Source organism: Sarcophilus harrisii, chromosome 4, assembly GCF_902635505.1.
Source record: "Sarcophilus harrisii chromosome 4, mSarHar1.11, whole genome shotgun sequence".
NCBI classification, from domain to species: Eukaryota; Metazoa; Chordata; class Mammalia; order Dasyuromorphia; family Dasyuridae; genus Sarcophilus; species Sarcophilus harrisii.
In genome coordinates, this window is record NC_045429.1 from 269,821,888 (window position 1) to 269,836,957 (window position 15,070).

At 38.7% G+C, this 15,070-nt stretch overlaps 1 protein-coding gene across 1 annotated transcript in view; it reads right to left on the bottom strand.

Moving 5' to 3' along the window:
• Positions 1 to 15,070, bottom strand: part of PTK7 (protein tyrosine kinase 7 (inactive)) — an 84,327-nt gene that overhangs the window by 12,135 nt on the left and 57,122 nt on the right. The window contains exons 14-17 of the mRNA XM_031964819.1: positions 14,661 to 14,864; positions 12,620 to 12,775; positions 11,972 to 12,204; positions 10,995 to 11,075 (exon numbers count right to left, since the gene is read on the bottom strand). Of these exons, the coding sequence (XP_031820679.1) occupies positions 10,995 to 11,075; positions 11,972 to 12,204; positions 12,620 to 12,775; positions 14,661 to 14,864 (674 nt within the window). The remainder of the gene's footprint in view (positions 1 to 10,994; positions 11,076 to 11,971; positions 12,205 to 12,619; positions 12,776 to 14,660; positions 14,865 to 15,070) is intronic.

Genomic DNA, 15,070 nt, shown 5'->3' on the forward strand with positions numbered 1-15,070 from the left:
GGGTAGTATCCACAGGGGCAGAGAGAAGGAATGGGGGTGAGAGATATTTTTTGGGAAAATTGTAAGTAAGACAGCAAGTGGGGAGATTAAAAAGGGAAGAAGTAAGGCTAACTATAAGGTATCTAACCTAGGAAAGTGAAAAATGGCAATGACTTTAATAGAACTGGGAAGTTTGGAGAACAGGCAAGTTTGGGGAGGAGAGAAGATAATTTTACTTTGGATATTCTGAGATTCAAATACTAATGGGAAAAACAAGTTCTGCAGGCAGTTAATGGTAGCGGAGGACTAGAGTTCAGGAGAGAGATATTATTAGGTACCAACAATACAGATCATTGTTCTAAGCATTTCATAAATATTATCTCATTTGATCTTCACAACAAATTTGAGAGGCAACTGTCATCATCATCATCCCCATTTTACAAGTGAGGAAACTGAGGCAAATGGGTTAAATGATTTTCCAGTATCACAAAGTAAGAGTCTGAGACCACATTTGATCTCGGGTCTTTACAACTACTGGCTCAGTATTGCATCCATTGTTATCCAGTCAATGAAAATGGATTGTTATTGTCATCTGTATAGAGATGACAGCTGAGCCCACAGAAGTTGATGAGGTTATCAAGAGAGCGAGAATGCAGAAAAAGAAAGATCTCTAGATGGAGCCTTAGGGGATACTTTAAGGGGATGATATAAAGAAGCCAAGGGGAGATTAGAGAAATATAAAACAAGGCAGAAGAAGGCATCCAAAGGGTTGCTGAAAAGATCAAAGGCTGCAGGGAGTTAAAATAAGGATTAAGACCTATTAAGTTTGTTGATTAAGTCATTTTTCAGTTGTGTCCAACTCTTCAAGACCCCATTTTCTTGGCAGAGATTAGAGTGATTTATCATTTCCTTCCCCAGCTCATTGTATGAATGGGGAAACTGAAGCAAAGAGAGATATAACTTGCCAAGATCACACAGCTAGTGAGTGTCTGAGGCCATATGTCAACTCAGAAACATACGTCTTTCTGACTTCTGATCCAGAGCTCTATTCTCTATGCATGCTGCCAAAAATATTAATATCTAAATATTGATTATTTTGGGGCACCATAGGCATTAAGATGAAGAGTGACACAGTCCAATCCTGCTTAAGAAAAATTACTTTGACAGCTGGAAAAACAAGAAAGAGTAATAGAGAGAACAATTAATTAGGAGACAATTGGAATAGACTATGTATTACCCAATTTGTAAATGGTAGATGTGGGGATTTTTGCTCATCTGAGCTTGATGTATGGCCTCTGTACTCCTTTACAACTCTTGACATTCTATGACTAAGGCTCTGCCCTTTCATCAGTGATATTTCTACTATATCACTCTAAGACTAACATCAGAGATTAAACAGGCAAAAGTAGCTAGCAAGCTGGCTGCCTCCAAGATGTTGGCATGCCTTATCCTCCCCATCTCCTAGCATACAGAAACATGCATACAAGTGCACACACACATATACACATACACAGAAGACCCTTCCCCCTTCACAAATATACCTGTTGCAAACCCTCCAGCCAATATTCACATCATCAGGAATCCCCGTTTTACCTGATCACCTCAATTGCCCACTGTCTCCTCTCAGTTTGAGATGCCCCTTGCCACAAGGCTAAAAAATCCCTCCATGGCACACACCCTGAGCTCTCCCCGTTACTCCCCACTTTCTTCACATACAAACCTCTAAAATACACACATCAGTAGGAATCCCTCCTCACAGCTACCTGACAGACACCTCGGACCCCCTTCTCTTCCCGCAGTGACAAAAACCTCTCCAGATCTCGGCCTCCTTCTCCCTCTATCCACTTGTATGATCTAGCTGCCCCAAATACAGATAAGAAAATGATGGATTAAAAGCTGTAAGGGAACTTCAAGGCCATCAACCCCCTCATTTTACAGATTATCAGTCAATAAGGCTTCCCCTCAACCGAGGCTATTGGGGTTAAGTGACTTTCCCAGGGTGAAGTGTTAAGTGTCTGAGAGCAGATTTGAACCTCCTGAATTCAGAGCTAGGGCTCTATCCACTGCACCACTTAGCTGCCCCGAATAAATATTTTTAAAGTGTTAACTGTGTACGTCACTTTATACAAAGAAGGAAAAACTGAGACCAAGAGATGGTTAAGTGTCATGGCTAATAAGTGGCTGAGGTGGGACTTGAACCAGGTCTTCCTGACTCCCGGGTCCAGTAGGCTTTTCATTATGCTGCCTCTTGGTTATACAAGACAAGTACAGGCAGAGGAGTTCCATGTCAGAGGCAGCACAATTATGAGAAATCAATTTTCCAAGTAATGGAGGAGGAGAAAATCCCCAAAGTTTGGAAAATATCTTGGACCTTATCATTGCCAAATAGGAAAAATTACAAAATTATCAATAACTACTGAGGTATATGGCAGCTAGGTGACACAATGGAGAGAGCACTGACCTTAGAATCAAGAAGATGAGTCTTCCTGTGTTCAAATCTAGATTCAGAGACTTACTAGTTGTGTGATCCTGGACAAATCACTAAATCCTGTCTGCCTCAGTTTCTCATCTGCAAAATGAACTGGAGATTTAAATGGCAAACAGTTCTAGTGTCTTTGTCAAGAAAATCCATCACAAAGATGATTAAGTAGCACCAACAATGAGGTAGTATATGGCTACTTTTTCCTATCTACACAATTTTTATGAAAATAGTCTACTAACCCCCATAGAAGAGGGGAATGTATGTGAAGAAGATAAGAGAAGAGCACAGGCAGACTTCTGCAAATGACCTTCAATAGCAGATCATATCCTCACTGTTACACAAACAACTAAAAGGTATTGATAAGATAAGCCCTCACATGCTTGTTTGTTGATTTTTTAAAAGAGCATTTGACTAGTTAGGTCAGGGGAAAAAACCAGCCTTGACTCAAAGGCTGCACAAAAATAGGTGGTAGACTGAATTTGGCTAAAAGAAGCTAGAGCAAAAATGACAGCCGAAACACTCCCCTCCAATAGGTGGCAACAATGCATATTGTCAAAATCAAATCCTTGAAAGCTGTTCCAGATCCAATACTGTTCAATGATGTGTTTGGGAAGTACAAAATGGGGAAATGGAGACACATGCTTAGCCAAGATGTTTGCTGGCATCATAAAGGATACCTAGCATAGTGTCTCAGTGAAAGAAGGATTCTTTATATGAAGTGTTGTTCTCTGATATTCCTGCGTGCAGAAAGCATTGATTACATAAATTACATGCAACTTTGGAACATTACAAAGCCTCCAAAAGAAGACCCATAATCGCTCAAAAAAGATCAGTCCAGAGGAAAAAGTAAATAGATGAAGAATGCATACCGTCCAGACGATGATGTGTGAGTCACCAGAGAGGTCAATGAACTGGTCCGTGAGCACATATATACTAAACCCTATGCAAGGGGACAATGAGCTGGGGCCAGAACGTGTATTAGGTAGGTAAATATTTGTCGGAAAAATGAAAGGTCACTGTATACACAGCCCTTCTATGTGTTCCAAGGGGAAAAAGGAGGAAGAAAGCATATTGACTAATGATTTCGATTACAGGAGTTATTGTAGAATGATCAAGAAACCCAAAGAGAAATATCAGAAAAGATCTTTTGTCCAGGCAAGAGCTTCACAAGGCAATGGCCAGGACTTAAGCACTAGAAGAGTGATCTTACCAGAAAAGTCAATATTAACTCAGGTAAACAGGGCCTGGGAAAATGAATTTTAGACTAGAAATGCTTAACCCAAGTCCATGGAATCTGAGATTTCAAAAAGATTCCCCTGTGAATGGCAGGGATGAGGGGAATTATATTTTTTCACTACCCTCTTATTGAAATATAACATTTCATTTAATTATATATGTAGGTATTTAACATGTATTGGCCAACCTGCCATCTGAGGGAAGGGGTGGGGGGAAGGAGGGAAAAAGTTGGAACAAAAGGATTTGCAGCTGTCAATGCTGAAAAATTACCTATGTATATATCTTGTAAATAAAAAGCTATAATAATAAAAAAATTTTTTAAAAAGAAAAAAATTATATATGTAGGCAATAAATAGTACATTATTAGTATTCATCCGACTGCCAAAGGAGCTCATGATACCAAAACACCTGGATAAAGGACAACTTAAACAATATGCCTCAATAAACTCTAAATGGATCCATCACTTCAAGTATAGGAAGACTGGATGAATAGAAAAGTACATATCATTAACCACTGTGGATCAGAGAAGAGACCACAAGTAAATAAGGCATAGAGAAAATCACAGGAGATAAAATGGACAATTCTGATTACATAAAATTGAAAGGCTTTTGCATAAACAAAACCAAAGAAGCTAAAATTAGGAGGAAAAAGTTAAAAGGGGAGAGGGAATCCTTGTAGGAAATTCCACTAATAACAAAATCTATCATATATGTATGTGTATGTATGTATATATATATACATATATATATACATACATACACATATATGGAATTAATCCAAACATATAAAAACAAAAGCCATTCCCCAATACATACATTGTCAAAAACTATGAATAGGCAATTTTAAAACAAACTTCAAACAACCATAAAAGAAGAAAAACAAATCAAAACAATTCTGAAGTTCTACTTTCTAACTCAATTCTGAAGTTCTACCTTGAAAATGACAAAAAGAAAAACAGTTGTTGGAGATGACGTGGGAAAACAAATATACTAATGTACTGCTGATAAAATTGTGTACTGGTCCAACTATATCTATTTAATGTATGCATCTAGAGTTTATCAAAGCATGGAAATTAATTTAAAACTATATATCTCTTCCCTCTCACCAGATTTCACCCAATAAAAGAAGATATAGATAGGTAGATATCCCAAAAAGATAAGGCAAGAATTCATATGTACAAAAATATTCACAACACTATTTATTGTTGTAGCAAAGAACTAAAAATTTAAAAATTGTCCCTCAACTGACTCCACAAGCAAATTATTGTATTTACTATAATGGAATATTATCAGACTTTAAGAAATGAAGAAAGGGATAAAATCAGGGAAACCTGGGAAGATTTGTATGGATACAAAATGAGATGAGCAGTACCAGAACAATTTATATAATGACTAAAATTAAAACAACTTCAAAGTACTCAAGAACTTTGATCAATATAATTACCAATCAGGACACCAGAGATATGATAATGAACCATGCTTCTCACCTCCAGACTCAAGGACTCTAGACTTGATGGACTCAAAATGCAAAAGGAGGCATACAATTTTAGACATGGCCAATATTTGGGTTTATTTTGCTTGCAAACTTGTTTCAGTTTTTTCTTTTTTTGGAGGAGGGTGCCACGGGGGAATAAAAATTTCAAAAAAGAGAGGGTATTGTTTTGTTATGCCAATGGTAAGCAAATCAATGGGTCCTTTGAAAACATGAGATCAAAGGGCAACACAAACAAGCAGGATAGCTCTGGAATTAACATAATGATTTTAGTATTTACTTTAGAAAAGTTATACACAATGAAAGTTAGCTGTGTGTTAAATACAACCCCTTTTTCTATTTGTAAATGGAAATGTTCAGGTCTGTCAAGCAAAGCCAAAAATAAAAGATTTAATTCTCAAAAGAAGTAGTAGTAGAATACATGTCAGAAAAGATGGGAAACTGGGATGGACCAAATTCCCATTGTTACAGAAATAGTTCAATGGTATGGAAATAAGGTGAAATAATACCAAATTGTTTAGAAAAAAAAAAAAGGCAACAATCAAATAATTAAAAAAAAAAAAAAAAAAAGAATCCCACACAATCCATCTTCTTCTTTCTAGTGTCTCTCAGGTGTTCCTGAATATGATAAGAGACAGAGATCTAAGAAAACACTATCAATTGGGCCAATTCTGCCTTAGGCTTTAAAACCCCAGGACACCGTTTCTCTAGACAAGTAATCTGCATGCCACAAAGTCTTTTGTAATCTCCTCCTTCTGGTTCAGAAATTCCTTTCCCTGGCAGCTCTCTGCAGATCTGGCTAACAAGGTAGAGAGACTGCTCTGGCACAAGGCTGGGGGTGGGAGAGTAAGTGAAGGAAATGACCAGGACCACAGCTTTAACACAGTGACAGCTCTCAAGTGAGGCAGGGAGTTTTAGGGACACAAATCACAGGAGAGTTTAACAGAGCTCTGATAGTCAACCTGTAGACACAAAGGGATTAAGTACTTCCTGAAACTGCTGGGCAAGAAGCCATCAGAAGGTCCTTAGGATTAACACTGAAAACCTGGCATAGAAACCTCATCTAAGAATTTATTTAATTCCCTGTGGGCAGAAAGTAGACTCACCCCCTTCCTTTCCATTTCTGCTTACCCAGTTCCTTATCCACGTTCCGATTAACTCATTATGATACTACTGAGACCTTTTGATTCTAGCTTTTAGCTTCTTGGCCTATTGAGTTATCCTTCCTAATATACTGTGAAAAGACAGATAGATGGAGATATATATATATACATACATACATATATGTATATATATATATAGATACACAGATATAAATACACATACACACATATATATTAGATATTATGATTATTATTGCCCTTCACAAACCAGATCTTTGAAACTTACCTTTCCAATGTTCTTTCCTGAAACTAATTCATACTATTGTATTTGACAACCCTAAATAGACTGTCTCCCACACCAGTTCCACCAAACTCTAGCATTTTGGTTCTGTAAAAATTTCAATGTCAGTATATTTTTTGATCTAAAATACTTGATATGAAATTATATGCCCTGAAGCAATTTCAGTCTGAAATCTTCTATTTTGCTTAAATTTTACTCAACTCCATCCTTACCTTGCTACTTTGTGAGTATTATTCTACATTTCCAGATCCACTAAATCAGAATTTATGGTTCACCAAATTTTTCAAGCTTCATTATTCCAAGAGCAGATTACATCAGCTGATTAGTTTGATTGGGAGCTGCCTAACTGCGCTAGCCTTACCTGCTAGCCCTGTTTGCATTATTAACAGGGGCCCCCTGGAGATAGATCTTAGTCCCAAAGAATGAATCCTTGCTGGGAGAATTTCAAGCACTGTAGTTAAAGCAGTGGGGGAGGTTTTCTTAGGAAGGTGTTCTCTCAGTACATAATGAGACACTTTTCCTCTCAAATCAACAGAAGCAACTGATCCTACTTACAAGCTTCAGCCAGGAAAATAAATCTTGAAGCTCTTAGTCTTTGCTCCAGCTTTTTTTTTTCCTTTAGAATTCAGATCAAAAAGATCTCTTTCCACCAGGAAATCTACAGTTAACCAAAACCCATCAACAGTCTTCCTGGGCATGCATATTCCAAGGATCTAATTTTATGTCCTTCATGCAATTCCTTTCCTCAAAACCTACTCTGTGACTCTTCATGGCCTTGTGGAGCCCCTGAGTTCTAGAAGGTGAGGCTACTGGAGTACCAGCTTTATCAGTTCTTATATCAAACTGGAAAGGGTTTAGAGGATGGACCCAGTGACAATCCTAAGTTCATGGAGGCAGGTAATAGGATCAAATGGTTTCAGAGATGGAAGGGACTTCAGAGGTCATTTAATTCAACTTTCATTTTACACACGAAGATACGGAGTCCCAAAGAGTTTAATTAAATTAATTAGTTATCCATTAGGTGGATAATTTCAATAGCAATAAATTAAAAAGGATGTTGTACAAATAAACGTAGCCAACATCACAAGGAAAGCAGAAATTGGGGAAGGTTATTTTATAGACAGTTTCTCAGATAAAGGTCTCATATCTCAAATATATAAATCTAAAAGAATATAGGTCATTCTTAAATTGAAAAATAGTCAAAGGATATGAATAGGCAGTTTTCCAATGAAGAAATCAAAACAATTTATAATAAAATGTAAATTTTTTAAAAAACTTTCAAGTATTTCATTTTATATTGGCTAAAATAATTGAAGGGGAAAGTGACAGATGTTGCAGGAGATATAAAAAACCAGAGACACTAATTCATTGTTGGTAAAATTGTGAACTGATCCAACCATTTTGGAGAGCAAGGTGAAATTATATTCAAAGAGTTATTAAACCATTTATACTTCTTGATTTAGCAGTACTACTACTCGATTTATTTCCAAAGATGATTAGGGAAAAAGAAAAAGAATCTATATGTTCTGAAATGTTTACAGCAGCTCTCTTTGTAGTGACAAAGAACTAGAAACTGCAGAGATGTCTGACAACTGGGTAATAGCTAAAAAAAAAATTGTGGTTTATGATTCTGATGGAATACCACTTGTGCTCTAAGAAATGATGAGCTCAATGAGCTTAGAAAAACACTAAAAGATTTGCATGAAATAACAAAAAGCACAATGAACAAAACCAAAAGAACATTTTATACAGTAATAGCAGAATTGTTTTAAGAACAGTTTTGAGTGAATAAGTTATTTTGACTATTATGAACACCTTCAGTAACTATAAAGAACATTTGAAGACAGACACTATCTGCATCTAGAAAAAGAACAGATAAATAGAAGCATCTATAGAATAATTTTACATATGTGTGTGTGTGTGTGTGTATAGGCATGTATCTAATATGTCTATTTGTATCTAATGGTGACCATGTCTAGGACAGTGTGGGGAGGAGAGAAAAAAAAAGGTGGAAAAAAATTTACATGAGAACTTTGTTGTCTGTTTGAAAGGAATAGCAAGTTGTATACTGTAAATTTGCAGTTTCATGTAAAATTTTCTTTTTAAAAATTATGCTATGTTGTGGAAATGCTTGAATTAAAAATAAAATAAATTAGGGAAAAACCATCTAATCCAATTTTTATCTCATACATGAAGAAATGAGTCCCTGAGAAATTAGAGTCTGAAAATAAACTCAGTCATTTAAGAACAAATCTAGTATCAGGGAACCACTCAGTCATCGGAAGGTGGTTAATTTCCTGGCCACAGCAAATCATGAAGTTAACCATCAGATTAGAGATTGATTCCTGATTTTGCAACTTTCAGCTTGGGCCAGTGGGTAAAGCACTTATAAGGATGAAATCATTAATCTTTCTCTAGTCTTCAAAATGTACAAATCTTAAGTATATTCCACTAAACCCACTTATGTTTACTACGGGTGCACTTGTGAACATTTCATTTAGCTTCCCTACTATCAGATGCTATATGGTTTGCAAAGAATTTTATAGCTGTTATCTCATTTGATTTGATCCTCACTACAACCTCAGGAAGTGAGTGCTATTTTTCAGATAGATAACTGAAGAGAAATTAAGTGACTTGCCTTGGGGGAATCACACAGTCCTTAACCTAACTTGTTCATTGCTTCCCAGCCTGTCTGTCCCCAAGCCCCACAAAGTCATTGTGATGAAAGGTAAGACTAAAAAAGCTGATAGAGATGGGAATGTAACACACAATAAAAAAAAAAAAAACCCCAAAAAAACCTCTGGATTTATGATCAAGAGACTTAGCTTCTAGTCTTAGGTGTTTCATGAACTTCTCCCCATTTAGTCCTCCAGTTTCTTTTTCTGTAAAAGTATGGTCTTTGAGGTCCAATTCAAGTTCTAATGTGTGAGATGGGTATCTGGAAACCTGGAAATTGTTGACGACTATTGTTCTTCTTTTTGGAACTCAAAAAAGGACTTGACCATGAAGCTCATAAAAAGCTACCAAACAAGGGTCTCCTTATAACCAAGAGAGAGAAACAATTAAAGGAGGAAAGGTAAGAAAATATTAGGAATCTCACAGTCAAAACAAAAGAGTAAAGACTCCACATAGTCAACGAAGATTTCTCATCTTTTTCTTGTTACAATCATGGGAATACTTAAAAGATGATATAAAGCCTAGAAAACACCATCCACTGACTGCAGTTTTGTTTGTTATCTTTGATCTTTTAGACGGGAAAGACACATAACTGTTCCTATCCCTAGAATAACGTGTATATCACAGAACTTCAGAGTCTCAGGACTTTATGAGACCTCAAAGGTCATCTAGTCCAGCCATACTTGAACAGGAATCCCCCTGAATAATAATAGGACCCTATGATTTTGCTGGTCAAAGAAACTGACAGGTCAGCACCTTCTCTGCATGTTTGGTTTTAGAGAGTTTTCTAGGACACTTATAGGTTAAGTGACTTGCCAAGACAGCTTCCCAGTTTCAAGGTCACTTCTGTATCTACCACATCAAGCTAATAATTGATAATTATGTGGCATTTTAAGGTATATATTTTGCATGTTTTATTTCTTTTGGGAAACAGTCTGGATTGAAAGAGACCTTTAGAAGGTAGTGAGTTTACCCATACCTTAATGGAAATCCTTTCTACTGCACAAATATACCCCAACTGATCATCTGGTTTTGCCTTGATTAACTAATAATTCTAGCTAACAATTATAGAGTGCTTACGATGGGCCAGGAAGTATACTAAGCCCTTTACAACTATTACCTCTAATCTCCATAACAACCTTAAGAGGTAGGTACTATTTTCACCCACATTTACAGATGAAGAAAATGAGGCACATAGATTAGTTGTCCCAGGTCACACAGCTCTGTCTATCTGAGGCTGAATTTGAATTCAGGTCCTCTTATATTCTATCTACTGTCTCCTTAAAGACCTCCACTGTTGGAAATTTTCTAATGACTATTAGACTGTTAAACATACCCAGTTTTCAAAAAGCTCACTGGTAATTAACTTTTCCTGGCCATCAAGGCTTAATATGTTTCTTTGTAAACTTCCACCCATTACTCCTAGATTAGCTCTCTAGGGACACGCAGAACCAATCATCTGATCTTGCTTTCATAGGAACAGCCTTCTACTTCCAAGACACCTTTCCTGGGCCCCATTTCCTCTCCAACTAAGTCTTCTTTTGTTCAGACCAAATATCGCTAGTTTCTTCTACCTAAATCTCCTGTAGCTTAATCTTGGTGAGAAGAGAGTTGAGGGAATTAAAAGGCACATCTCTCAGCATACCCCTGGTTCTAATGATGTTACCCCTCGCCCCCATAACAGCCTCCAACCTTCCTAGAACATCTGTTCTCCCTCAAGCTCACCTTCTGTTTGGTGCTGAGAGGCTGTGGCTTCAACTTCTCATCCTTGCTCTTGGAAATCCTCAGGAACTGTTTCAGGTCCCCCTAAGGAAGAAACAGAGACAGTAAGAGAGATACCAGGACTTCTTCAACCCCAGAATGAGAGATCCTCTCAAATTAGAGAACCAAGTATATACCAGACATCTACCAGGTCTGGTTAGAAACAGAAATGATCTGAAAGTCCCTGGGGGAAAACCCAGTACAGAAGGATATAGATAAGGAGAAGGGCTTTCTCTACAATATAGGTCAGTTCCTTCTCTGAATCTTAGAGCTGTAAAGAGCTGCTCACAGCAGCAGTATCAAACTCAAATAGGAAAGGAAAGCCACAGTAAGGATCCTTGCTGGTATATATTGACTTAGAAAACCACATAGTAACATCATCTATGCTTTATTGTACTTTTTCTTATTTTGTTGAATATTTCCCATTTACATTTTAATATGATTCTGGCTTGATGGGAGTTCTGATCCAGAATCCTGAGTAGTTAAGTTACTTGCCTAAAGTCATACAGCTTGTGCCAGGGGGCAGGACTTAAATCATGGACCTAAAGCAAATTCTGGGTCTCTCTAAAGGGGATCTAAAGGATCCCCTTTAAAAGGCATTTGGGTTTTTTAAAATAATATTTTCACAGCTATATTTCAATGTATTTGGTTTACTTTGTAATCCTGTGGATTTTATATTATGCATTTAAAAACATGATTCTGAGAAGTCCATAGGTCTCAGCAGACCTACCAAAAGTCCATGCCACAAAAAAAGCTAAGAACCCCCAATGTCAAAAGAAGAACAGGAGGCCCCAAGTGAATCCTAGGCTAAAAACAGTGGAAATAGCAAAGAACCGCCAGTGACCAGCAGTAGTGAGGAGAGTACTCCAGGTGACCCTCAAGTTGAAAATGAAAAGTAACAGGACTGGCCAAGGTGTGAGCTCCCCATCCCAAGATCGTACCAGGTCCACATATTCCAGGATCATGTAGTGCGGCTCAGCCTCCCGGCAGAGGCCCAAAAGGCGCACCAGGTTGGCGTGGCTCAGCTTGCCAAACATTTCAAACTCTCGCCGAAAGTTCAGCTGCAGCTGCTCATCTCGGCTCTGAAGGCTCTTCACCAGCACCAATGTCTCAGCCACCCCATCTTCGAGGCCTTGGGCCTTCGCCAAGAATACATCCCCAAACTCGCTCTTTCCTATGGGTAAAGTGCCAGGTTAGCCTCTACCATTCCCAGGGTGGTATGCCATATATGGAAGAGCCATATGGTTCCTCCTCCCTTCCCACCCTAAGTCTTAATTATTAAAATAGCTCTGCTAGTCTGAGAGGGACTTTCAGGCATAGAACTGGAGAACAAGGCTGGTGACAGTAGAAGGACTAAAGGATCCTAAATTTAAAGCTGGAAGGATCTTTAGAAGCCATGAAGTCCAAACCCCTCATTTTACAGAAAAGGAAACTGAGGCCCTCTTTAAGGAGGGGAAATGACTTGCTCAGGATCACACAGTTTAGTCAGTGTCTGAAGCAGACTCTGGGTGTGAGTTCTTCTGAATCCATGTCTAAGGCCCTATCTGCTCTACCACACTTAAAAATACAGCTAGTCCAAGGCAACAGACCCAGAGTGGTGATAGACTGCAGGCTGGCACGCGGAAAGTGCATCTTATCACTGGTACTGTGTCGTTTGTTAGCAGCTGAAGAAGCAGAGCCCAGGTTGGTCAGAGCAACTTCTTCGCGGATTTCTGCTGTGGTCTGCCCATTCTGCACAGGTCCACCTGCAGAGAAAGGAGGGGAGCTGAGATTCAAGACCCCAGAAAGTTTCCTTCTTTTCCTGTTGCTTTTTTTCTTATTATTTTTTTTTCTTTTCCTGTTTCAAGCAATAGCCAAGACTAATTAATCTCAACCTTCTGTTCCTCCTATAACTGGGTCTGCCAGCCAGCATTCATATGCCTTTTAGGTGTCCATAGAATACACTGAGTTTATATAGATGTGACTGAAACACAGGTCATATCACATTGTCTGTTACTCAACTTTCTGGAGAGAAATGCCAGTTATAAACTCTGTTAGCCAACAAGAGGGAACTCAGTATCTACTCTGGATGCTAATGTCACAAAAAAGGGTTTAGCAAGCTTAAAGAGGGTCCACCAACTGATGGATGCAGCAGATGTTGGGTACCAAGGGAAACAAAAACCAAGAATTTGTCCACCTGATCTGAGTCAGTTGTAAACACAGAGATAGCTAACTAATTACATTCTAGCCTCAGAGAATTCTCAATTGATGAAGAATGGTCACTCAGGAGTCCCCATAGCTTGCCAGGACAAACCTCTGCTTTGAAGTCTTGCTCTCCCGTCTGATGATTGCTTATCTCACACCATTATCTTAGGAAAAAACCGGACACCATGCTTCACTTCACTCCAGACCCTTTCCTCCCCTCCATAGCCTTGTTAATCACCTCCTCCCCTCTTCCCCTACCCCTCCCCAGTTCTGGAATCATAAACTACAATCAAATAAATTTTACTGTTGTTCTTAGATAGGATATTTCAATCTAGTTGCCTGATAGTCCCATTCACCTTTCCTCTAACTTTCTGGACCTACGGGTCCCCAGGTAGCCACTATTCTCCCTGGTGTGCTGCTTCTCTCTTTTAAAATAAATTGTCTGAGGACAAGAATTCTCTTTAGCACAGTTCTTGGTGCACAGTGCTTAATAAAAGTTTTTCCCCTACAGTTATTTACTCATTTCTTTTTTTTAATTAAAGTTTTTTATTTTCAAAACATATACATGGATAATTTTCAACATTCACCTTTGCAAAACCTTGTGTTCCAAATTTTTTCCCTCCTTTCCCCCCACCCCCTCCCCTAGATGGCAATAATCCAATATATGTAAAATATGTGCAATTCTTCTATGCATGTTTGCACAAAGATTATGTTGCACAAGAAAAATCAAATCAAAAAGGAAAAATGGGAAAGAAAACAAAAAGCAAGCAAAAACTCAGGGAGCTCCTGGATCTATGCTCTCAAAAAGTGTCTAATCCTGACATAAAGATACAATCCCTATCCTCAGGGAGTTCTTACTCCTATATAGTTCCTATCCTCAGAAAGCTTCTACTTCTACAAGTGACACACACAAATTGTTTTTTTGAGAGTTCCAAGCCTGATGAGGAAAGAAAAGCATAAACAACAAAACCTCAGGCTTGTAAATGATTCCATCCATATAAGGATGGAGGAGGGTGACCAGAAAAAGTACAACAAGACCCAAGTAAAGGTCATCTAGGGGAGGGAGTAGGGGGGAAATTGGAACGCAAGGTATTTATTTCAAGGGTCAATGTTGAAAAATTATCCTTGCATATGGTTTTGAAAATAAAAAAAAACTTCAATAATAAAAAAATAAGATTAAAAAGAAAAAAAAGACCAAGTAAAGCAGATTTAGGGAGGTTCCATGGAGAATTCTATATCAAAGCTATTTGGGATTCAGAGCCTGGGGAACTGGCTGGTCATGATTCCCAGAGAGGAGAGGGAACCCTCTTCCCTAGGTAACTCTCTGCCTTAAGGTCAGTCTAGGAGCTAGGCAAGCTCCACTGCCTTCTCCCTCATCACCCCATGGGGGCGCCCAACACTCACTCACCCGTACCCCCCACCCGGACCAGTGGGCCCCAGGCTCACCATTGAGGCACTCCATCTCGGGCTCCTCTCCCTCCGGCTGTTTCTGAAGCCTTTTGGCCTTGCATCGCTTTTTGCAGTAGAACATGAGGCCCAGCACAGCAATAATGTAGGCTACGGCAGCCCCCACCGACAGGCCGATGGTCTGAATCATCTTATATGGTGGAGGGCTGCCAGGACCCTCGGAGGAATCCAGTACCGGCTTGTCTGAAGGGGCACAAGTGGGTGGTCAGTGGGGGCTGCCTAGGAGAGCTACAGAGCAAGGGGATTTAATCTGTGGCGATGATCCGGCAAAGCAGAGGGAGCTACTCTCAGAATAACTGTTTTTAAATACATAAGAAACCAACTGGGTAGAAATAGCTTTCAAAAGATACGCTTTTCAAAGTGCCAAGACCCTGGTTAAGCATCTTGCA